The 26,388-nt window shown below is 24.5% G+C and overlaps 1 protein-coding gene across 3 annotated transcripts in view; it reads left to right on the top strand.

The window, feature by feature from the left end:
* Positions 1-26,388, top strand: part of LOC114125876 (uncharacterized) — an 82,704-nt gene that overhangs the window by 18,764 nt on the left and 37,552 nt on the right. For all 3 annotated transcript variants that reach the window (XM_027989669.2, XM_050199510.1, XM_027989668.2), the window contains one exon: positions 6,189-6,321. In XM_027989669.2, coding sequence (XP_027845470.2) covers positions 6,213-6,321 — 109 coding nt within the window. In that variant the 5' untranslated portion in view covers positions 6,189-6,212. The remainder of the gene's footprint in view (positions 1-6,188; positions 6,322-26,388) is intronic.

The raw sequence follows: 26,388 nt of genomic DNA, 5'->3' as shown, positions 1-26,388 counted from the left end.
TGGTCTCGTAGATATACGAGGTGGTTCGCAGGTCGCTTCGGTGGTTTCTCCTTACTTCTGGTCGTCGAAGATGTGCTGTTATGCAAGTCTTGATGGCTTGAAGTGTGGAGAAAGAGCGGTGTTTTGGTCGGTCAGTTTACCCGTATTTATACGGTTTGACCGACCTTTGTACGCGTGTCGTTGGATCCGATCGTACCGTTAGACGAATGAATATGACATCGTTCGTGAGGTCGCCAGGTACCAACCGTGTTATCTTCCCTCGGCTTTATTGTGAAACTTACTTGTGAAAACTCGCATTATTCACATGCGTTTGTGTTATCATGCTTATTGTTGCGTTTCCTTGCCTAACACTTGTTTATTTATTTAATCATATCTCGGCCGTGAGAACGGCCGTTTTAGTATATATGGTGTTTGTACCGTATATCATTCTATAGAAATAATTTTTGAAAGTTTTTTTTAAGAAAATAAAATTAAAAAATTAATAATATTTTAAAAAACGCGTTTAGTATAAAATGATGATTATTATAGTTGATCGTATAGGAATTTATTTAGGAATTTAATACGAATGAAAATCATTAGAAATATAACTCTGACTATAGGTACTTAAATGTTTAGTTTATCACCTATAACTTTTTAAAGTTTAATACGTATTATTGCAACACGCTAATTATTATTAATTATTTAACATGTAATATATTTTATAACGATAGACGTCGCGTGGTACAAATTTTATCCGATTTATTATTAGTAATTATTTATTTTCATGAATCATAAAATACAAATACAGTAAATATATTAATTGTACTGTCAATTTTTTTTCAACTTAGTAATTTTATTTATGTATATTTGTAGTGTTATAACTGATTGTTATTTATTGTTTTTAGATGATAATATATTATTGTGTATTATAAGGGTAGTTAGTACTTTGGTCACGTATAGAATGTATAAATTTGATGCATATGTACTCTTATATATTCTGTATAATAAAATAGTACCTATATTAAAGAATTGAAGTAAAGTAGAATATGTTTACTATTGAAAAATAAAATCAAAATTATTTTTTTTAAATAATATAATGCACCTATAACTAAGATAAAAATGTTTTTATGTAACATTGTTCATTATTCGTTACAATATAGCATATGGCCTATATTATTTTTTTAAGAATATTTATTTTTCTAAATTTTCTTATTGATCCAACATTTTTTAGGCAGCAGGTGTATGATCATTTGACCACGCTGCTTATAATATAATAAGTGTTTGTGGCCTAAGTTTTCTGAAAAATCATTATATTTTATAGTTCTTAATCATTTACTCATCAATCATCATAGTCCTTTTCAGATAATTTTGTTTTTTTCATACTACCTTCATAAAATCTCAAAAAATCGATTACATTTTATTTGAAAGCCATGGCAAGAATTTACTTCCTAGTCATTTAGATTCATACTTAATATTCTTAATGGTCACATAGAATTGTAGCTTTTGATATCGAATACTATCGAGTATAATATTAAATTGTAATAGATTTACCTTTTTAAGAATCTACCTAAATATTTTAAAACATAAAAGTAAAATTATTAATGCTTTTAATCAATAGTAAATTTAAATTTACATTAACATTAAACCTATTGAAGACCCTTTAACTGGTTTTATGTTATGCAAGCATTATGTTATTCCAGACCTTTACTGTTTTGCTTTTATTATAGCTATTAATTATTAAATATAATTTAAACATGCTAATAACAAAAGTAACATTTAATATTTTAATTTCGTAACTGCTGTAAAAATCGAAAATTAAAACGAATAGCAAAATGGTACATACAATCATTAAGCATTAAATATTATTACTCGCCATTACGAATTAATAATGCCAATTGTACTAATAAAATAATATTAGTTCATTTAAACTCAATAACTGTTTTCTTAGAAATGTGTACCATCGATGACGGAATTTTAATTCAATATGTAAAATAAATATATGATGTTAATTTTAATGTTTTTTTTTTTCATTAAAATTGTTGTCGGTTAATCTAAATCCATTACTGCACGTAGGTTACAGCTATAGCTGTACTATAGTACTATAGTACTCATATATTCAAACTTTTAATTTTTCTATACATTTCTATTTGTTGTTTTCGGCCATGCAATTATATTTTAGTGTATTTGTTTAATAATGTTTTATAATGCATCAAAAACTATAGTTAATTTGATCGAAGTATACATTTTTAATTTAAAATTATATATTGTGCTTTCATAACAATAATAAAAATTGAGTTAAGATTTATTTCAAACACTCATAAGGTTTTTTATGTAGGTATATAATACGTATAATTTTAAATAAAATCAACCTCCTGTTTGAACTCAATTCAAACCTAAAGTGGTTTTTTATGTGAATGCGGAGGAAAATTCAATTTTACATTTCAAATCATGTTTATTTTGTGTGTAGTGAGTATACATTGACATTATTTAGTCAAGTAAAATAATTTCTAACTGAAAAGCGATACTTATTGTAGTTTTTCAGAATATTTGAAAATCTTTTACGGAACAAAATACATACATGTACCTATGTACTTAAATATTATTATATTACACACGTCGTTGTTTCTTTCATTTTCTTATTCATCAATCAAAATTATATTAATATGATATGATATTATAATGTATATGTATTATGAGTATTCTTTTACAACACTTAAATAATCAAAAAACAAATGAAGGGCTCCGTGCAAGAACAAGATAACTTTTTATTTATCAATTCTTCAGGACGAGCAAAACAAAAGTCTTTATCCCATTTACCACTGTAGGCGGAAAATAATTCATTTTGTAATATCTCCAGGAATAATAATCAATTTTTCTGATTTTGATACCAAAATATAGATAACATTATATTCCTAACAAAGGATATATCTTTGTTAGGCACACCGGATTTACCTTTATGCTATTATTTTCAGTACCTTGATTTAAACATATTCTCTAATAAATTATCGTTCACGGTATTTTATCGGAAATATCTATGTTGTCAGTTTATCATTGTAAGACGTAACCTTAGTTCTAAACCATTGATTCTTATTAAGAATTTTTATAAACGGCAATTGTATCCTGACTTGTTGCTAGCAGTTCTTGTATTTAAATAAATCCACTAATGCTTAGTAATATGTTTTACTAAAAGTATACTAGTATACATATAATAGTTCAGCTTCGTGTAACTCTCGATTGGGTAAAAATTCAAACGTAGTCAATAATAATAATGTTACAAGATTGTATTTTATTATTGTATGTATCTAATATCATTATTATTTATTGTCTTTTGAATTACTTAGAATTCACTATAAATTACGAAATAATCACACAATCTGTCACTGATTTAGAATTCAGATAAATCTAAGTTGAGTTATTATGTTTCATAATAAATAACTAAATTATACAGGGTTATTCAAAAGTATTCATACGATTTCAAAGGCATCTATTTTTTTAGTTTCTATAGGTTTATAGTAACACATTATGATAAATAAAATAAAATAATAATATTTCTAAGTTATGTGATAGTACCAATAAATGTTTTACGTGGCATCCCTTGGTCACAAGAACAACATCTGGTTGGAATATAATACAATACTTACCCATCTTAATAAACTGGCGACTGCATATTTTTAGCTCTTTTTTGGTTGATGATAATAGTGGTACGTATACAGTATCTTTAACATATCCCCAAAACACATAGTCGTATGGCGTAAAATTAGGTGACACAGATAGGTGCAAAGCATCGGATGTTTCATTTTGAATAACCCTGTATTACTTTCATTATAATATTATAATACTCTATCAATACTAACAAGAAAAAAACAAAAACCGTGCATAATATTACTGATTAGTAAAGTTGTAGATGTAAAAATGTGTATAAGTATAATATATATCATGATATATTATGTTATCATTAGAAACACATCATAGCATAATTCGCACACAAAGGTAATAACATTAAGTTGGGTTGAAAACATCTTTTGTTTTCAAATATTATACAAAATTACTTTTAAAACAGTTCAAAAAACCGCTTTTCTTCAAAAATAATGTATTCGTAACATTTTATGATTGTAATATTATTACATAATCACGCTATATAAGTACATTGCAGTTATATACTACACTATATTATATACTATATTGTATACACTGTACAGAAAATTTCACTAAATAAGTTTATTGCCCTTAAAAGGTTAGGTTAGAATTTTTAAGAATAAATAAGAATCTTATTTTAAAATATTTAGTTTGTTTATAGTTTATAAATTTTAAGGTTTAGTACCTGTGACGAAATCAACTTAATTATATTTTCAAATGAGAATCAATTTTTTTTTATGTATATTGCAAAGGACTTTTTTGAAAATGTTGATGAACCTATTGAAATCAAAATTCAATTGAATGTATGTAAAGTGAATTAAAAAACTAGGATTGCAAGTTCATGGGAATGGCATATAAAATATTCGCAAAAATCACGTCAATTTTAATTTTCACTGGGAAAGAGCTGAAAAGACGTGATGCTAACTCCCTTCGTGTTTTTTAAATTTTGTATGATTAAGCCTAATAAATACTGAATTCAATATTACATATAATTTATACTAAATTATAGATTCTTAACCTTTTCTGGTCTATTGATCCTTTTAAAGTATAAAATATAATCACGGACCCCCTCCCCACAAAAAAAAAATATATAAATAAATAAATGAAATTTGTATTTTTATTATTTTTTAATGATAAATCTAATACTAAATCTATATTAAATTTTATATAAAAAAAAAAATTGTTATATTCCAAGTCATACTGCCAAGACATTATTATTGTAATCTTAAAAATTATCGAAATAAAATATTTGTTTTTGGATTATTTAAAAAAAATTCACAGCCACTCCGTGGACTCCCCTAACCCCCAAGGGGTCCATAGACCCCCAGTTAAGAACCTATGTACTAAGTATTTAGTATATACAATTATATTTTTGTAAAACTATTTTTAAGAACTGTTATTAAGTATCTATATTATTAGTTTTAATAATTTATAAGTATTCTAGTTTGAATTCTGATTTAGATACATTTCTAAATTATCATTTAGATAATTTTTTCTGTGTTAGATATACCAACATTTTCTAAAAAGGTATCTACTTAACATTTAATATAAAAAATATAGGTTTTCGATTTAAAAAAAAATAGGGAGTAAACTGGTATAATCTGTTGTATAGTAGGTGTCGAATGATTCACTTTAAAGTTTAAGGATGTGTTATATCCGAATTCAATGATATACCTATCATTCTGTTTTATACGAATAACAATTCTGAGCAGAGATGTCTATATTGGTCTATGTCACTAAGTATATAATTTATTATGTATTTACTGATATTGTGATTTACTTTTGAGTCTATACTACCTTATTGTAAAAAAATACCTATGAATAAATTCATAGCATAAATAAATAATATTTTAAAATAATTTACATAGGTACTTATTTTAAAAATGTCATTGTAAATGTTCATAAATTAAATTTTTATTTAAAAAAAAAAAATAAATAATTAACGTAATTCATCATTAAAAATACGATTTTATCCAAATCTGAACTTCAAATTTCTATGAAAAATAATCATGATAATATATAATTTAGATTTTTTAGTAACAGTGTGAAATACTTATAGTGGATCTTATATTATTTCCATATTTATAAAAATAAAACTAAAAATAATTAAAAATGTCAAACAAATAACTTAAAGAGTTCAAATGATTTTAAAATTATCCTATGTATAAAATGTATAGTGTAAGTACTTGTTGAAAATTTCATATTTCTACAGTTATTAATTTTTAAATTATCAAAAAATTAGGATATCAATTTTGGCTTAAAAATACCCGTTATTTTTAATTTTTTCCTTGAATATTAAGAAAAATCTCTATAAATTAAAATATTTTTTTTCGAGTTTACTTAGACATTTTAAAAATAATTTTGAATGAATTTTTTATTAAAGGAAAAATAGAGATGAGCATGATTAGTGAATCACCCTGTTTAATATAATTTACGGAATAAAAATAAAACGTGTTGTTTGAAGCTGCACATTTCCCAAACAAATGCTCAATAATTTTATTGAAATATAACATTAACAGTATTACTTTTCTGACTATTGTAGTAAAAAAATTTTATTTTTTTTTTCTATACAGAGTTGCAGTGGTACCTGAAAAAACATGATGTGCCGTTATACTTTATTGCTATCCGCCGGAGTTTTAGTGATTCTGTTGGCAAACCACGGTGAAAAATGTTTTGTCGAGGGCTTACCGATATCCGAAACTTACGGTGAGTCATTTTTCTTTTTTCCTTTCTTTATATATTTTAGAAACCAAGTTGGTTTTGTTATCATTTTCTGACGGCTGCTGTCGGAATAATTTAATGACAAACTTATCCATTAAATTATCCTCCATCAACCGTCGTAAGTTTGTAACGTGTTTTGCAAATTGCATTATATTATATAAGTATAGTTATAATAACGAAATAATCTTTCCGCAAGCTGCGATGGAAAATAATCGGCGCCTATTTATTTTATACGTATGGCTAGGTACTTACGTAATGATGACCTAGGTAATTAAAATGTCCACTTCTACTGATTAAACAACAATATTAATTAACGGAGATTCGAACTAAAACTACCTATGTATTATGATTAATTAAAGAATCATACTTCTAACCAAAATATAAAACCTATTTTTAATACGAATCCTTTACAATTTCGATATTGTACTGTGCATATTATTGTGCACTAATTATACCAGTTAATTATTAATTACAAATGTGTCATTTATTTTATGTCATAATATTGTTATGTGCTATATTCATATTGGTTTACACAAAAGCAACGTTATTATTTATTCATTTTAATGTGGGGTCTTGAATATGTTATGATTGAAGAAATATAATTAGGTATTTATAGAACCAATTATTTGCTTCAAATTGAAAATCAACTACCAGGTTTTACCAACAACTAAGTTATAATTATATAATTACTGAGAATAATTTGTTTGTAACTTATATTAGTTTACTATTGTTATCGTTATGTTTTTAGATTACATGAATGTGTAAAATTTAAATTCAATAATAGATCTTTTATGTATATAAATATATAAAAAACAAATCAAAAATCTCTTATGGCAATAATAAATTTAAAAAGGCAAAATATTTTGAACATTTTTTTTTTTTAATATATGGAAAATTACAACATAAACGTATAGTGAAAATGTCAAATGTCTACTGTTATTCATTTTGGAGTTACATAAAAGAAATAAATCGATTTTATCAAAGTTTAGATTTGAGCTAAAAAATAAATTAAATTTGTTATCTTAAACCATCTTAAAAGTTGAAAATCGAAGCATTTTATCGACTATTTACTATATTGTATATATAGGTACAAAAAAATCACATCATCATACATTCATTCCTCAGAGTCTAAAATTAAAATGCCTGATTCAAATGTGTGCATTTGGTGTTGATATTATAACATAGTTATACTTTTATTATAATAGTGTTTACTATTTTTATATATCAGTCTCAAATTAAAATACTTTTGGAAATACTTATATAATGATTACTCTAAAATATAACACATACTTATTATTTTTAATAATTTATTTGAACTTATTGCTTAGTTTTTAATTTTTATAGTAGTTTGAATAATAAATGGAAGCTTTTGTTATAAACTCGTGACATTTTCCTTAAAGTTTTGAGATTTAACTCCATTATAGAATTCGTGTTTGAAAATATTTGGGATTTTTGCAAATTACAATGATTTTATTCTTCGTGAAATCACGTATTTGAAATTTTAAAAGTATGTATTGTATCAAATTTTATTTTGGTTTTAAGATAAAATATTTATTATTTTAAAAATAACATTTTATTATATTTATGTAATTATGCAATGTCAAAACTAAATTCTTTCACGTGAACCTTGATACCTAAATTGTTTGATTGAATATAAAAAAAAAATTCTAAATTAACTGGTAGTGTTTATCATTATGTTTTACACTATTTATGAAGCATCTTATGAATAAAGTAAATATGTTATCACAGGAATCCTTCAGTTCTTGGCGTTTATTAGGATTTAGCGATAAATATTTTCAGTTTTACACAATCAAACAGGAATTAACAAAAATATAAACGGCCGCTACCTTTAGTCTACATGCGTGAAATGAATATTAGGATTACTAAGCAATCTTGTATTTATTTAACTAAATTTACTAGTTGATATTTAAAATCTATTATCAAACCTAAATATGGAACTTTTAAATCACTCCTATATAAAAAAATTAATTACAACGTCTTTTTAAATACTGTGTTATTTAAAAATGAAAATGAAATTCGAGGTCAAATTTACGGTAAAATGCAAACAAAACAAAAATGTAATATACTTAATGAGCTTCCGAAAATCGTTTTTGTTATAATGGGCTTAAGTTTAGAATTATACATATAATACTATTGACTCGTAAAGTGAAACGACGTAAAATAATAAATAGTAACTTGAAGTTACTATGCTTATGTTGACATTTGACATTTCACGAAAGTCACAATACCAATATTTATATTATATACATATAGATATTATATACTATACAGTTACCAGGTAAATGAGATAATACTTTAAAATATTAATTTTGAATGAGCAATTAAATGATAATATGATATTTTATATTTTATCATTGTACATCGTTCTTTAAACTATACTTTTGATGCGAATCAATTTAAAGTGCACGCTGTTTTTGAGTGTCTCTTTAATAAAAAAAAAATTCAAATAATTGTTTTTCAATTATTTTTGAATTATTTTTTCCAATATTACAAAAAAATCGAAAAACATCCCGTGAGACTGTACAGTTTATAAATATTAAATACAATACACAAAATATGCAATAGGGTCTAACAGTGCATGTTACGGATTTTGCACACATGAATTATATTATGGAAAGAATAATGTTACCATGGTTACCTTAAACTTTTAAGAAAAATGTGTAACGATGTTTTCTTAAAAATAGATTATTTTTTTCAGTATATTTATATTATTATTTTACTATCCTCGTTAAAATTTCACACAAAACGTCAAAAAAACCTTTTATTTTAATTTTTTTTTATCCCTAAATTATTCTAAAAAATATTACAAGCTAACAAAGAGTTTTTTTTATTAGTTTTTTCGATTATTTTGATTTTAACATACTCGCTATTGCATATAATATAATAATATACATAATATAGTAATGTACTGAATACTAGAATCCATTTATTATTTTGTATAGGTATGATGAGTATAATTATTTTTAAACCTTTTAAATTAACTATGGAAGGTATTATTTATTGCTATATATTACTTAAGTTGTGTTTGATTGTGTGTCAATAACCAGAACCAATTAAAAAAAATAGCTATTTAGAAATTCTTTTAATTTAATAATCTTTGCAAATAAAATTGTTCTGAACTGTTAATACAGTAAAAATTTTAACTACCTACTTTAAAACATATTATTTCTTATATTATTTATTATTACATAATATAATTATTAAATAATAATAGAAAAAAGTTCAATTCTCCAGTTCCAAATAGAAAATCAATATGTTATACAGATAAAATAATATTATCAATAATAATACTACAAACTTTGAAGCTTATCTGATTTACTATTCAGTTTAATTTTCTGAATATACACATATAGACTCTAGAGACTGTTGTGTAAGACGCACAAAGTTATCGTAACATAAGTCTTATAAGTTGTAAAACATGAAATGTATATATCAGTTGGCAATAAAATAATCTTCACTGTTTTTTTTAGTTTAATTTAAGCGTATTATGTATTATTAATTAATACCAAGCACAATAAATTCGTTTTAACTACAGTCCTTGTTTCTTTCTTTTTTAAATCAGCGATGTTTGCTATAGTTCATATTTTGCTCTTGTTGAAAACTGATGTACCTATATTGTGCCAGTAATAATATTGAGGTCAAGTACTTTGGCCTCCACAATTATAAGCCTCTCTTCCATTTCGTTAAATATTTTATTGATTACTCGTAGTTAAGTTGATTACAAATTTAATAATAATGAATTTGTTCGTTGTTTGGTATTTAACAGTATTATAATGTTTATACCAATCGCTCTGTGTTGTTATTTTGAAAATGTTTAATGATTTCTCAAAATGTATGTGTTATTATGTTGAGTATGTAAATTTAAAATTAAAACATAGATAGCTTTTTAAAATTACATACTATTTATGCCCGTAATCTGTATAGTACCCATTATAAATGGAATAGTTCGAAGTTTAAAGCTTAGTTGTTTTTACTTTTTTGTGAATCAAATTAGAGATTTCCTGTTAACAATAAGTAACTGAATAAAATAAACGGGGAAAAAAATAATTACGTTTTATATGAAGCCAAATATTGCAATTAAATAAGTTTTTTTTTTGTCTATATATGACATTTCATTTTGATTAAAAGTGCTAAATTTCTTAACCCACCATAGGTTTGGTTAAATATTATTTTTGTAATAACGCAATTTTCGTATTTCTTTTAAATAATGCATTTTTTAATTATATTTATCTTACCGCTTTTTGAACCACCCGAATTCAAAAATACTCGAAGTATGTACGTAAAAAAATGTTTAATCAAAATACTTCGTACTTCAATTTTCTACGTGACTTTAACTATAAATTATTATTTCGTATATTAAAACGAAAAAATTAATATCATCGAATCATCGATATTATTGCTTTATATTGTACCACATACATAAAATGTAAGTTCCAATTTAAATATATTGTATATGTTTTTGAAACTTATACACAAAATAACAACACATCATAATAGACTATAGGAAGTGTAAAATAATAGTATTATAATATTAACAAGCGTCTGCAAGCACAAGACGACCATTCTATTAGAGCTCTCGTAAAAATTCATTTTAATTTAAAAACTTTAGGAACATCTTTAGTGCATAATTATTGAAAACAAAATCTTTGTTTACTTTAATTTTTAAAGGTTTATTAGAATTATCGTAAATTTATTATTCACTGTTAAATTATATAGTGTTAGGTACATTTTTAAATTAATTTTTTACTTATCGAAATTTTATCATAATTGTGTATACAGTATACACAGTGTATATTCATGACATACTGAGACATTGTAACTATACCTACTGTTATAATATATATTTTGTATACTCGTATATAATATGTAGGTCACTGTTCTTTTATGTTTGCACATAAAATATTAAAATTAACTATTTTGTCTCTTTGGCTTGAATTTATTACGTACACACGAAATTAAAATATTATATTTGCCAATATAGCCACACGACTACACAATATTACAAGAGTCATAATGTTAATAATAAATTCTCACAACTTACAAATATTAATGATACATATTGAAAATATTATAATAAATTTTATCATACCTAATTCATAAATCATTATATTATTAATAAATAAATATTATTATTAATTTATGGTTATTTTTATGGTTTATTATTTTTAACTAATATGTAAGTTTACAATAATTACATATCAACCTTATTTACTTAAATTTTATAGAAAGGGGTTATTACAAGTATATTATAGAATATTGGTGTATTTAATTTTTATTGAATAATACTATAATATTTTATTCTATAATTTATTTATTTAACAATTCTTTAATAAATTCCACCTAAGTAATCATTATATAGCGGTTGATGAGTTATATAAATTATTTATTGCATGGTACATAATATATATGAACTTAGTTTAGTTACTAAATGCCTACAGATAGCTTCAGCAGTGAAATTATTGATAAAAAGTGATAGTTCTATCTTATACATAATAATATTTTTTATAATAAATTATAAATGTCAAATCAAATAGCATTGTATGAATTCTACAAACTACAGTGTAGTGCACTTTATTTTCGAGTAATTACGGTAATTTAATCGATCCATATAATTTCGTATGTTTCGGAGTTTAATACTTGTTGGATAGTGAAAAGAGCTAAATGCATTGAAAAAGTTTTTACGAATAATATTATCATTATTTAGTAGTGTAGTCTGTCGTCTGAATGCGTGGGTTTTGGTAAACCGACGGTGCTATGGTATATATGTGATGCGTAGGATTCAGCCTTTGGCGAATGGCGATTAAACTCTAGCCGACTAGGGTAAAACGAGGTATTATGGTTGCCACGGTTAGCAATAATAATATAGGGATAAAATTGTTCTCTGCGGGCCGAAAACACTCCTGTGTTTTACGTCTGTGCAATCACACGAAATCCCGCGATGAATTCGATTTGGAATTATGAATTATTTTAATTTTATGTAACGTTTGTCACGACATATGGTTGATAAATTATAATTTATAATATTATTTGGGAATCGATAACGAAAGGGGAATAATTTTTGAAAAATAATTACTCTTGGTTCAATTTATTTTATCATATTACGATCTCCAAAAATAATTTAATTCTTCCACGTCACACTCGGATCAAATTTTTGTGATTACGTTATTGTTATTATTATTATTATTATTTCGAGATAGTTTGTAGTCTATAGTTGGTATACAAACGTGTTAGTTTTAAATCATTCGTTATTGTTTTCAATTTTAAATACCGGATTTTGATTTAAACATTTCTTTGAGCTCTATCAAAGCACGTTCAAAACTAAAAACGTATCTGTGCGAAGTATATACCTTTATTATCATCCAATTAACACCAACTCAAACGATGATCGTTTGATATTACTGAAAAATAGGATATCAATCGGCTACTAATCATAGTGATGTTTCGAAGGTTAAGTGAAACTTTGTCTTTATTAAAATCAAGTTATTTTGAATTAAAATAGTTTTCCGAATGTTATTAAATACATTTAAATATAATACCTTTACTCAAAAACGTTATTATATAGAAATATATTATAATGTTTTATGCAAAATTAACAAAACATGCTTGATTAATTATTTAAAATAAAAATAAGTTTTCAAAAATTTAAATATATTTTATAATATACAAGTTAAATGATATAGTAGCAAATAATTATTCAAAAATGCATAGTATTTTATTTACTGTGTATCCAACTATCTTGTGTGAGTATAAATTAAAAAAAACTACAGAAATACTTATGTTTTTCATTTAAAAATTTTAATAATAAAAATATATTAAAAAAAGTAATCGTCAGGAAAAACAATACCATAAATAAAAAAGCCAATACTTGTTTTTTGTTTCGGATTTATTCATACAACTTTCCCTGTAAAAATGTATTTTTATAAATACCTATAATATTTCATTGATTAAAATTGATTTGTTTAAATGTTGAACGTAAATTAATGTAAAAAGCAACAGAATATTTAATTATTGTATTTAGACTTTTTAAAGTATCAAAATCAAAGAATATATCATATGAAAGAAACATTAAAGGAATACAATATTCAAAAATATATTTCTAATTGAATCTCAATTAAAAACGCGTTGACATATATTTCTTTAATTTTTATTTGTAGTTGTTGGTACTTTTTTTATATGCTGAGAAAAATTTAAGAAAATCTAAAAATTACATTTTAAAAGTTGCATTTAAACTTTAATCTTCAATGATTTAAGCTATGCCATGAAACTTTTAAAACTAAAAAAAAGTATTCTCAAAAATAGATAATAAATAAAAAATAATCTTGGAAAAACCAATATATTTATCCAGAATTTAAGACATACTATATACATAGAAATAAGATACAAGTTTATAAAAAAATCCGTAAAATGTGCATACCTAATAAATTTTTAGTAAGGATAAAACATAAAAAGTTTTAATGATTTAAAAAAATCAAATGTACTAATTTTATTGAAACTTTTTTATATAACATATTAACTAATTATTATTTTATTTAGCATTTACCTGATGACATTTTTAAAAATGAAATTTGTTGTATTCATGCCGATTAATTCTATCCTAGTTATTACGAGATCTGTTTTGATGGTATTTATGCAATCAATATGTGTATTGTGTAATATTATCAAAATATTAAATATATGTATGTTTATAATAAACATTGTTCTTTGTAGTACATATTTATTCAATAATTTTACTGTGCCCAAGATCAATATGTATGAATGTTGCCATAATAATAATTATTAAGTATAATGATGATGATCAAAAAACTAAAAGCGGCACTGTGTATAGGCAATTTCAGTTCACTGAGGCTGTGTACAATATTATTATTTTATAGTTACACTGCAGAGAACTGGGATAAAAACATTATATTATAATATTGAGTGGACGTTGAAAATAATTTAAAAAAAAAAAAAATTCTTTTCGCAGCAAATTTGTCAATAAAAATAACGTTCAATCTATTTAAGAATATACTAAAAATTGATTAAATAAAATTAAAATAATATATTATATTAACAACTATAATAGTCCATAACCAATTGGTTTTTTTTTATGATACAAGAAACTGTATTGTTTGAACTCCAAATCGATTTCAATTTTTTGCATATTTTGTACAGTGAAATATAGACGATCTTTATAGACGTGGGTTAATTAACGGTATGATTTAAAATATTCATTCCAAGTTCATTGTTTCGTTCACAGCCCGGAGCTGCTGTGTGGTATAATTACTATCTTTGTATTGTGGAAATAATTACGTCATACTTACATAACATATACATTACATATGCTATAATAGATATAAATACATGTGTTTATTAACGCCAAACTTGAGAGCTTGACGATTCGATGCGATAAACGGAGTGTTTTAATTGAATAGAGTTAAATTAATTATCAAGTGATGTGTTAAAATTGAAGAAGAAAAATTATTCATATACGTTTTAACATTACATTTTGCAGAGTCTTAATTAAGGTTGGAGTGTCCCTGGGTTTTTATTAAATGGGTGCGCTGAATATTTAACCTTTAAAAATAATATAATGAATGTACAATTATTAGTTGTTTGTTTAATTAAAAAATTTCTATCATAATTTGTTGAAAACATATTGAAAAAGTCAAAACATTTTATTCCAATCAACCTAAACTTGATCTGTAAAAAAAAAAAATGATTCACAAACAACTATTTAACTTCATTCTTCCAAGCACAGTAATGTTAGATCATAATATACTATGATAATAATATGTGCTTTTTGTTATTATTTTCATAACAAAATGTTTGTACACTTAACGTTTACTCATGAATTCTAAAGTAATAGTTCTATTACTTATATGATTATACTTATGGCCATCGATTTTTGGTTTTATAATTAGAAGCGGCCATGTGAATAACATAATTTATAAAAATTTATCTTTGCTGTTTGATTCGATAACGGTTGTTTGTTCAACACTCTTTATGTCATTAGTGTCAGAGCTCACAAATCAAATATGGACATAATACGGGAAATATGTTTTATATACTTTTGTTTTATTGTTTATTCATATTCTAATTATGTTTGGTTGAGTCTAAAGGTTGCTATTTCACAAAATATAAAATATTATACTTGCAGCAGTTATAGTCACTATTGTGTTATATATATATATATATATATATATATACAGTGTATACTTGTTTGTGTTCTGATAAGGTAAAAGTAACGGCACAGCTCTAAAAAAAATATAAGTAATGGAGTTTTACACAAATAATTGTTTCCCGTGAGTTTCTTTTTAAGTTCTAATTTATAAAACATATAAGTATGAATAACCGTAATAAATTACATTTTTTTTAACAATGCAGAGTGTATCTAAATACAATTTCCAAAATTCCGGATAACACTGGTTTTCTAAAAAAATTTAATAATTAATAACAAACAACTATTATCTTTAAATTCAATTAAAAGTTTACTATTCAAACTTAGGTGACCCATTCAAAAAATTGTGTATAGAAATGAAATGTTAACTAGCTGTATTAAAAAAGTGATAGCATTAAATATTTTTTTTTACCATGCTATAAAAAATATATCATAATATGTCAACTAAAACTGAGCCTTAAATAATATCTATAGAATTAGATTTTTTATTAAATTATTTTATTTATGAATAATTTGTAATATCTTCAATACTGACTTTATATGATTTATATAGTAGTTAATTAGATTTATAAATTCTGTATATAATAAAATATGAATACAAAGAAAAAGATAATTATTCTAAATATTATACTTTGTATACTATTTATTAAAGTTATTCTGCATTTGAAGTATTAATATTTAAAAAGTGCCACAAACTAAAGTATGGCCATCTGTTATTTGTACCTATTCTAATGTCAATACGGATTAAAAATACTTTTAATCGCCAAAATAGAAATAAGTAAAGATTATTTAAATTTTAAAACATATAATAATAAAAATAAAATACATAATATAATAAAGCATGCATTTTTGCTAAGTAATACAAAATTCAAATATGGTCAATATTGCTCTCAAAAAAATAATTTCTGTACTTTATTCTATTTTTATGTTATTCTGTGTACTTACCTTTTTTGTAAAGTATGTTTATTGTTTTCAGTTATTTTCAAGTAACAATCATTTATAAATGGTCAACTAAAATAAATATATAAATACAGATAAAATGCCAATAAAGTTTCTTGCTTTATCTTTGACCTAATTATAGAAACGATTTCTTAAAAATAACATATTTATTGGAAGTCTTAGTTTCCAGTACACCTGCATATATATGGTTATTATGTGCGTACCTAGTTCTCTCCAGTTGGACATTTTTCAGTTCATACCATTCTAAAGAGTATACATAGTTTAAATATTTTATTCAAATTTAGAGAATTTAATTTTGGTTTTTATAAGGGTATTGTAGGATGTACAAAATATGTCTACATACATGAAATATACGTTGATCCGTCTCTGTATAACGTACAAGCCGTTCGCCAACGCGTTCGTGACATGACTTTTTGTGTAGAGTAAACAGATATATAATATAGCATATGTTCCTTCCCTATATAGTGATGACTGGTGTAATACATGTTGCGATATTTTCGTTTACACGAAAATATATAAAAACTTGACCTTTTACGTTGACGGGCAAACGGATTAATCGTAGGACCTATAAAATTTGCGCCTGCTTGGCATCGAGACAAAGCCACATTGATTTTGTGATTTATTATACGCGCACACGTCCATATATGTATTTTCGTTTGTTCAATACAATATTATTGGTCTTGGAATCGTAGTTGCACTGAAGGGATGACTGAAATGTATTACCTTTTTTCGTCAACCTGAAAATTGGAAGAGAGATTCAAAGGATCAAACACATATGAGTTGTATAAAAATCCATTATCCGAGCACCAGAATATTTAATATTTATGTAATGTATATATGTACTTCATAAAATATATGGTGTCAATTATGTACACATTTAATATTCCGTATTTCAGTCATTTTGTTGGTTTTTATTTACTTGTATAGCGTCAATCTTATTCTCATAAAATGTATTAAAACAATAAGACATACAAAATACATAAATATATATAATATAATATAGGTATAGGTTCACATATATTCTTTGACAGGATTGTGAATTAAACGGACGAGATAAATGATATTTATATTTTATATGTCTAAAACAATATACCTATATAATACCTAACTTACTCACCTTTTTTTTATACTTGTAACTTGAAAGCGAAACTAAGCTTTTTCTATCAATTTTCTTTTATCTGTAGTCTTCATATATTTTTTTTTAGAGTAGGCTAAGCTAGATTAGACATGTGTTGGTATTATCGTATATCTGATGAGATATTACTATATTAGTAAATTTATTAACTGGTAAATTAAAACAATTGAAGTTAAAAGTGTGGAGCAGATTACAATTCCATTTCGTTTTCTGTCCTGGCGTAAATCACCAAAATTAATTTTTAGATGTGGCACAAATTACAAGTAATACAATTAGCGCAAAATACTATCTCTATTTTAATAACCTAGGTATTTACTATAGAAATTCAAATTTAAATTTACATTCTCTAAATTAAGACTCTAAACAACTTATTAAAAATCTCTCAGTTCTCACAATTCCTAGTAATCCTCTTTAAGTCTCAAACAGACAAACGGTAATGATATCATGATACTAATGACCAATTAAAAATTGATACACTTAAATCCAAAAAAGTTTAAAAAAATCAATCAATAAGTTATTAAGAGCGGCTTTCATCCTTAAAGTCAGTTCACTTATAAGTATTTGCATGTATTACGTATGCATGGATCATCAAAATATTTTTTAAATTTTATTTAAAACCTAAATAAAAAATACATACTTTTTAATGGATAAATACAAAATACAAGGTACTAAAAACATTAAAAAAAAAATAACAAAATTGGTATAACATAAATATAATTAATTATATTTTATTGATAGTATTAATTTAACTGCTAATAGTGATTATTTAATCAAACAAACAATATTATAATATGTCATATATAATATGTTAGATAAGTAAAGCCTATAGACTATAACAAACTAAAAGTTTAAATAAATGTGCAATAATGTATATAGATACGATAATAATTTAATTCGAAAAAATTATAATCATCTACCACATGTTTGACAATGGTTTCATAGTACAAATTATGTAGTTTTTTAATTCTCTTCTTAAATGTTCCAATTATCTATGATACCCTGGTCTATTTTATGTATAAAACATTACATTATATGTAATAAAAACTCATTAAAGGTATAACATGAAACTATAGTACAAAAAACGTGTTTTATATTTTTACACAAGTGCAACCGCTACAACTGCCACAAAAAAAATGACCAGTGTAAATTAACAATAAATTGATAACATCACTCTTAATATTAATTAATAATATAAAAATGAAAAGTTTTAAGTATTTGTTTATTGATTAGTTTCTGATTATAAATATTATACCGGGAAAAAATAATGTTCATAATAAGATACAAAGTACTTTAGAAAACTATGCACTAAATAGTAGATTTAGGTACGATTGTATTTAAGATGCTTTCCATTCCTAAATGTAGCTTACTCGTATCCTATATATATTTATTGTATCATTCGGTAAAGATTTTTGTTTTACATTTCTTGTAGAAGTTTAAAAATATATCAAAAAGATTACTTATGTTTTATGTAACGACATATATATAGTTAAATCCTTCGTATTATTTTGGGGATATACCAGGTTAGGTTTGGTATGATAATTTGTATATGACTAGATCTGGTTACTGTGTCCGTTAAATTTGTAATTTAACCATACTGTCCAAAAATCTAAAAATGAATTCACAACACATATCATGACGTTGTCCCGTGCTTTCACAATACAAATGATAATTAATTCTAACACGAAACAAAATCTCGTTTCCTGTAGTCTGTACTTTTCGCAGACAATACGAACTTAAATCGCTTTTTTTAATACTATTACCCGAAGATTACTTTTTACGAATTAAAAACCTGCAAGTAAAAAATCTAAATATTTTGTTAGTTTGTTGCTATTAAATTTGTTAGTACTACTAACAACCGTAAAATTAAAAACTCTACTCATGTAGTGTCTATAATTAAGTACCAAACGAATTTAAACAATAGATATTTTTCGTTTCATAGTTGTGAAGATAAATCAATTTTACTCACTATTATAGGTACAGTAGACGCCTCTTATAAGACTTCTCACTTTAAAACTAGCATAAAAAGAATCTTGTAGGCAAAATGAGAAAAATAACATAATTGTTTTTAATTATAAAATGTATTTTATTACACATTTTGCTTTAACTTTAATCTAATTTAATACATATTACATAATATTTATACGTGTATTACTTATTAGTAAATGAATGAAATTAGATTCTACGATAATTGTGATAAATGTGAAATGTGAACATTATAAAATATAAATCGAAACCAGTAATAAAATATGTAACTTTTCAAAACCAAGTTATTTTATAAATTTAAACCAAAAATATTTATTTTCTGCCATTTTTTTTTTTTTTTTTACAAAATTAAAGTCTTATAAGTTATAACACTTATAACAGAAGTGAAAAGTCTTACAACCGAATTTTTTATAATGCATTTGGATACGTCCGTACTGTTCTAGATGATTTTGAGAGTCTAATAAGCAACTGAACTTTATATCCGTGAATCTTATTAATGGTGTCCACTGTACATAACTATTGGTACCTAACATACCACAACATACTTCTAAACACCTATGTTTATTAATGAGTTATTAAATTGTTATTTTGTATAAAACGCAATACTAAAAACGATCGAAGCGAAGTGGAAAATACCCACGCAATGTTTTACGGAAGTCCCTACGGAGTTCCTCCACTTTAAGGGGTCGATAAAAACCCGCCGAGAAACGCACGCGTATGATCGTTCGATCGATTACGTGTCGTTGGTAAGTGGGAGTAGAATTTTCGTTCGCATGACTTAGATACATACTATATAACTTTTACTGCACAATAGTCGGCCGCAAGCCATTATCTAAAATTTATATTAAAATAGATATCGTTTTTTCCGTCATCCCTTTTTCAAAACTATAATGTATGCTTAATGCTTACCATAAACTATTTTATTTCTAATGTTTTAAAATTTATTAAATCTTTTAAATTACGGTTTTAATTGGTATTTTTTTTTTTTTTTTTGTCTGTTTTTATTGTCTGTAAGCAACTTTAACAGTATAAATAAATTAGATTCTCTGGTCTACTACATCTAGGTATATTTCTGGAAAATTGAATCTAATTATTACTTTGATAAATCAAAAGTAAAAATTCCACTGTACCTAATTACTTGAAAATAATTGGAAAACATACAAAAATATAAAACATTTAAATCGGCATTTTCTATAATTTTAAAGTATTTTAGTTTAATATTTTACATAGGTACTCTGAAATAGTTGAATTTTTTGTTTTTATTTTGGTTAAAAATGTATAATACAATGTTTTTTCTGAGTAGTTTTTTATGAACACTTAAATTACAAATATTGAACCCCCGGGTTCAGTGGAAGGATCCTGCCACTAATTTAATATACATATATATTATGTATAGGTACTACTACTACTTCTCGATAGTTGGAAAAACAATAATATATCGTTAAGTTCTCATTTTTGCTTTAAGACGTATCTACACTATAATACTTAATATTGTGTATCGTATTTATCGATCAGTCTTCATCTAGTGCACGTAGCAGATTGCAGCCAATAAGTATGTCGTATATTATTATAATATTAAAAGATTATTGGTCTTAAGTTTGTGAGCTAAAAATTGATTGAATTTTGAAATCCAAACCTCAAGCAATATGCTTTAAAAAGAATGAGTAGCGAAATTCATATTTATTTTTAATTTTTATTATAGATGATCGTACGTTTGTGATTTACTTTAAAACATACGAAGTATCTACTATCTGAGTATGAAACAGCATTTAAGCTATTGAATTAGTGTAAAAATCATTTAATAAATTAATATGATTTATAAGTGCATTTCAATTTAATTTTAATATTCTTAAACTCACACACATACACAACACACATGTAATATATATATATAATAAAATACTAGTATATTACTGGTTATTAATTAATGAGTTAATGAATGGATTTATTGAACCAAAGAAGAAGAGCTTTAAATAATATGTGCCATTCATTTTTTTTAAATTTTTTAAATGAATTATGATTTATTTTATAAAGATAGTTCTACTATACGGTATTGTGTAAATGAAGCTGCATGAGTACTATACATTATTCTGACAAAAATAATAAATGTATTTTGCAAGATAAACCAAAATATAAAAAATGAAAAGAAATTGAATATGCGTAGGATCTTGGGACACATTTCTATGTCTTTGCTTAGCATTAACACAACTTAGTAAGATTTATATGCAAATGCACGAACTTACGAGTCCTGAATTAATAATATTATGCTGACCTACACAGAAACCAGCACGCATAGTTTGTCCTATTATTAGGGGTTTTGTGAAAATGGCGATGGCATAGTCAGCGGACTTCAGTTCCATCGTTATCTTTTTGATTGTAGTATTTTTTTGCATTTAAAATACTCTTATTATAGGTCATTTTTAAAACGAACGTACATAATAATTATTTACGATGTTGTCTATGCATCAAAATCATTGTTTCGGGTCAGCAATGCGCACGACAACTATACATAAATATAATCATAATAGTTGCTATGTAATGGATTTATAGTACAATATTGAAACTATATAGTCAAAAATATTTAATCAAAAAATGATTAACCAGAAACAATAAAATTATAGTCAACAACTATAATTTTCCAAAAACATTTTTATAAATGTGTTTTCAATCAATAATATTATAATCGGTATTTTATTTTGAATATTAGTGTGTATTTGTCTATTAGCTATAAATAATATAATATTATATTTAATCACAAAATAAAATATTTCAAACCTTTTGATTATTTTACTTATCAAATTCAAATCTCTTAGTGTGATTTGCATACTGTTTAATAATTTAAATTTGGTTCGTATGTGATTATTCTAATATCAAACCACAGGAGACAAAATAATATTTACATGTGGAGTCTACTACAACATTTTAACTCAAAACCGTAGCAAAGAAATCACAAGATCATTTTCATAATTTGTGGGTTAAATCCATATCACCAAGACAGTTTTCCAATCACAAATCCGTAGTCCACATCCACCTAAAGTATAACACTTATTGGAAGGTAGTTTTATTAATTTTATGTTATTATTATCATCATCTATTTGTATACTAAATACGATTGTTACACGTGGAATTTCGAACTAAAATATCAAAATTAATTTTATTTAACATAGTGTGTTTTTAATGAATACACTTACTGCTCACGAATTTTCCGGATACCTACCATAATATTCAATATTATGATGTCTATTGATATTCGTTGCGATATTCACAAAATTCGATTAAAGTACCTAGGTAGTTGGTATACATTTTTTTCTCTCTGTTGTTGATGGAATATTTTAGCTTTGATGTATTTGATTATAATGCTTATTGGCGAAACGAAACGTATTTTATGGTAGACACGTGAGTACATGTTGAAAATTGTTGTCATTTTTTGATTCGATGTTACAGTAAAAATCAAAATGATAGAATATATTTAAATAATATCCCTACTAGTGACATACCTATAACATTTTTGAACTTTATATTGCAGGAGCGATCAATATTTTTTCGATAAAAATCCGCATGCTGTAGATTTATAGTATTTTATTAATATGCATAATATTTGTTGCTTATTCTTTAATAAACCAATAAAATATCATATCATTAATAATATTTAATTATTGAACTTTGGAATTAAAATAATCAATTGACATTATCTGTTATGTCTAAAATACTATGAACAATAATATAGCTATTTTCTAAATAATAAATTCCAATAACAATATGATAATAATCTATAAGTTATATTATGTAGTTTAGTAAGTAATATTAAAATAATAATAACAATAAAATAAAATAAAAGCTTATCGAGAGTAGGTACCTTAATGTTTAATACTTCAAGAAGTTCTGTACAATCAATCATATTATGCAATAATTTAAATAAGAATCTTAAATTTAATGTAAGATATCTATTTTTTAAAGAATCGATTTTAAAAAAATTACTGATAATATTATATCTCAAATGAGGGGTTCTTTCCACATTACATTTATATGATAGTTATCTTAAGAAATTATTTTGAATTGAGGAAAGGCTGGTATTTTGTTCGATGTAGTCAGTATGCCATATTAATGTAGCATATTCTATTTGAGATCTAACTAATGAGAAATATAAAGTTTTTAATGCTGAGCTATCGTAAAATTTATACAAATGCGTTTTAGAAGACCTAATTTCATAAATGACTTATTACGACCATAATCAACATGCTTATTAAAAATCAAATTTGAATCAAAAATCACACCAAAGTCTTTGATGGTATCATTATGGGTTTAACTAAAATTATTCAAAAAGTAATCAAAATATGAGGTTGCTTCTTTTAACTAATTTGATACAGTGGAATGTTTATTTAATGTTCAGTGTCATACCATTCTCATAGCACCATTTATAAAAATTATATAAATCAACTTGAAAGTTGTTAGAATCTTCACTTAATTTTTTGAAAAGCTTAGTATCATCTACAAGTAGATGATAAGCATCCCGAATGTTTTAAAACCTTAACAATGTCATTTATGAAAAGAGAAAATAGTAACGGTGATAAATGATCTCTTTGGGGGAGATCAGATAAAACCTTAATTAGATTAGAAGTGAAGTTTTCATATTTTACAATTTGAGTACGATTTGTTAAAAAAAAAAAAAATTACCCGAGAAAGCAATGGATTATTAAAACCTATTGATTCTAATTTTTTTATTAATAATTTATGATCGATCCTATTGAACGCTTTTTCAAAGTTGGTGTACACAACATCTACCAGAGCTTTACCGTTAAAAGCGTATTAATATCCAATAAAATTAATGAGGTTTCTTTGAAAAACCTAGCCGAAATATCATCGGGACTACTATGTAAATGCAATTTAATAGACCAAAGTCCGTTGAAAACATCCATTTTAGAAATATTAAATGAATTTAGATTAAATGAAAAGTTATCAAAAATAAAATTTTCAGAATTATTTAAAGTACTTGTTTTACATATATTTGAAAAGTGTTCTCTAAATTGGTTAACAATGTCAGAACCAGTAATAGCTTCCTTCTCATTACATGACACAAAAGAGGATATTGATTTATAGATTCCTGTAATCGATAAAAATTCCAAAATGATTTTTGGTTTAGTTTAACTAGGTAATTGTTGTGTTTTATTAATAAAGACTTTACAGTCACGGTATCTTAAATAATTACATTTTTTACGAATATCAGAACAATATGTAAATGAAACGGTGGTTTTTAAGATCTTAAAAGTGGAATGTACTTTTTTTTCTTTAATTAATGTTTTTAATTTATTACTAAACCAAATTGAGATACATAGTTTATGTCTGCGGTTTTTAAAGATATAGTTTTTTATTGCATAATCGATATGATAGTAGAACGTATTTAAATTTTCATTGATATTAAAATTAGAATAAAACAAGGTAGTCCAATTAATGGATCCCAGGTCCATTGGTATGGTTAGGTAAGATATAATAGAAAAATAATCACCTAAATTCCAATTAAATACAATATATTTTTTATGTTTATTATAAGTTGGAGATGCATTGACTTAAAACTAAATACTACAGAATACATGAATATTCGATTTAGAAATAAAAATTCAATTAATAAATTTCTGCTATATTTAATTTTAGATTACGAAAAATTTGAGATATTTCAATCCGACCGTATAATTGTGTTTTATTTTTAATGTACGTTTGAACAAAATTAAATTTCAATAATTTTTCTTATGTCCTACATAATTTGTGTAAGTTTTAAGACATAACCTACATAATATTCTAATCATTTCCTCATTCAGTTCACCGTTTTCTCACAAATGTGTTCAAAATATTTGTATTGTTTCCAAAACTCATATTATCACATGTACTTGAGTATATTAAAAGTTATAATCAATATAAAATATTATACAACATTATAATATTGTATAATAATTGAGTCATTTAAATTAGCACTACATAGAGTGATTTCCGAGCATGCTTACGCACCTTTTTTTTCAATATTGCAAATATTCAAAGTTCGATTTAAGCATTTCTATGTATATCTTAAGATCATATTTTCAAATTTTTGAGATTTTTTTACTTCTTCTGTTTTCCAAAATATGAGAACCCTCTTTTTACACTAAATTTTTAGCACATAATTTTTCTAAAAATGTTTACGTATCAAAGTGTAAATTCATTCGAATATTTTTTGGATTATACAACATTGTGTACTAACAATAAAAATAATAAATGATAATATATCTGGAAGATAAAAGAGCTATGGTTACTTTAAAATTTTAGTAATTTATATTAATCTTTTAACATTTATAATTTATAAAAATGATCAAAGTATAATAAATACTAAATAAATTATGTTAATAACTGAAATACTTACGAATACTACTCATTGTCTCGTTCGAATTTTGAATAGGGTACAAAAAATTTAAAAAAATATGTCTTAATAATTTACTGTAAAATGATGGATTTTCATTTAAAAAAGCAAAAGTTTATATTGCCACAAGATATTTCTTAAGTACAATAAAAATCTCAACAATTTTAAAATATGGTATTTATAAGTATAATATTAATCAATACAAAAATCAAATAAATAAACTATAAAAGTTGATGTGAATATGCTTGATGAATTATTCTGTATAAAATAAAATATTTACTACCTACTTTATTTGATTGTTTTACAAGGTTGTAATATTATTTTATCTTTCTATTTTTTATCTTGTACTGTTTCAAGTAACATTATCCAGTGTTTGTTAACCCAATGTTCCTTGTATTGCTTAAAATATTT

This window comes from Aphis gossypii, chromosome 2 (assembly GCF_020184175.1).
Source record: "Aphis gossypii isolate Hap1 chromosome 2, ASM2018417v2, whole genome shotgun sequence".
In the NCBI taxonomy this organism is placed as follows: domain Eukaryota; kingdom Metazoa; phylum Arthropoda; class Insecta; order Hemiptera; family Aphididae; genus Aphis; species Aphis gossypii.
This window is presented reverse-complemented; position numbering and strand designations above follow the sequence as displayed.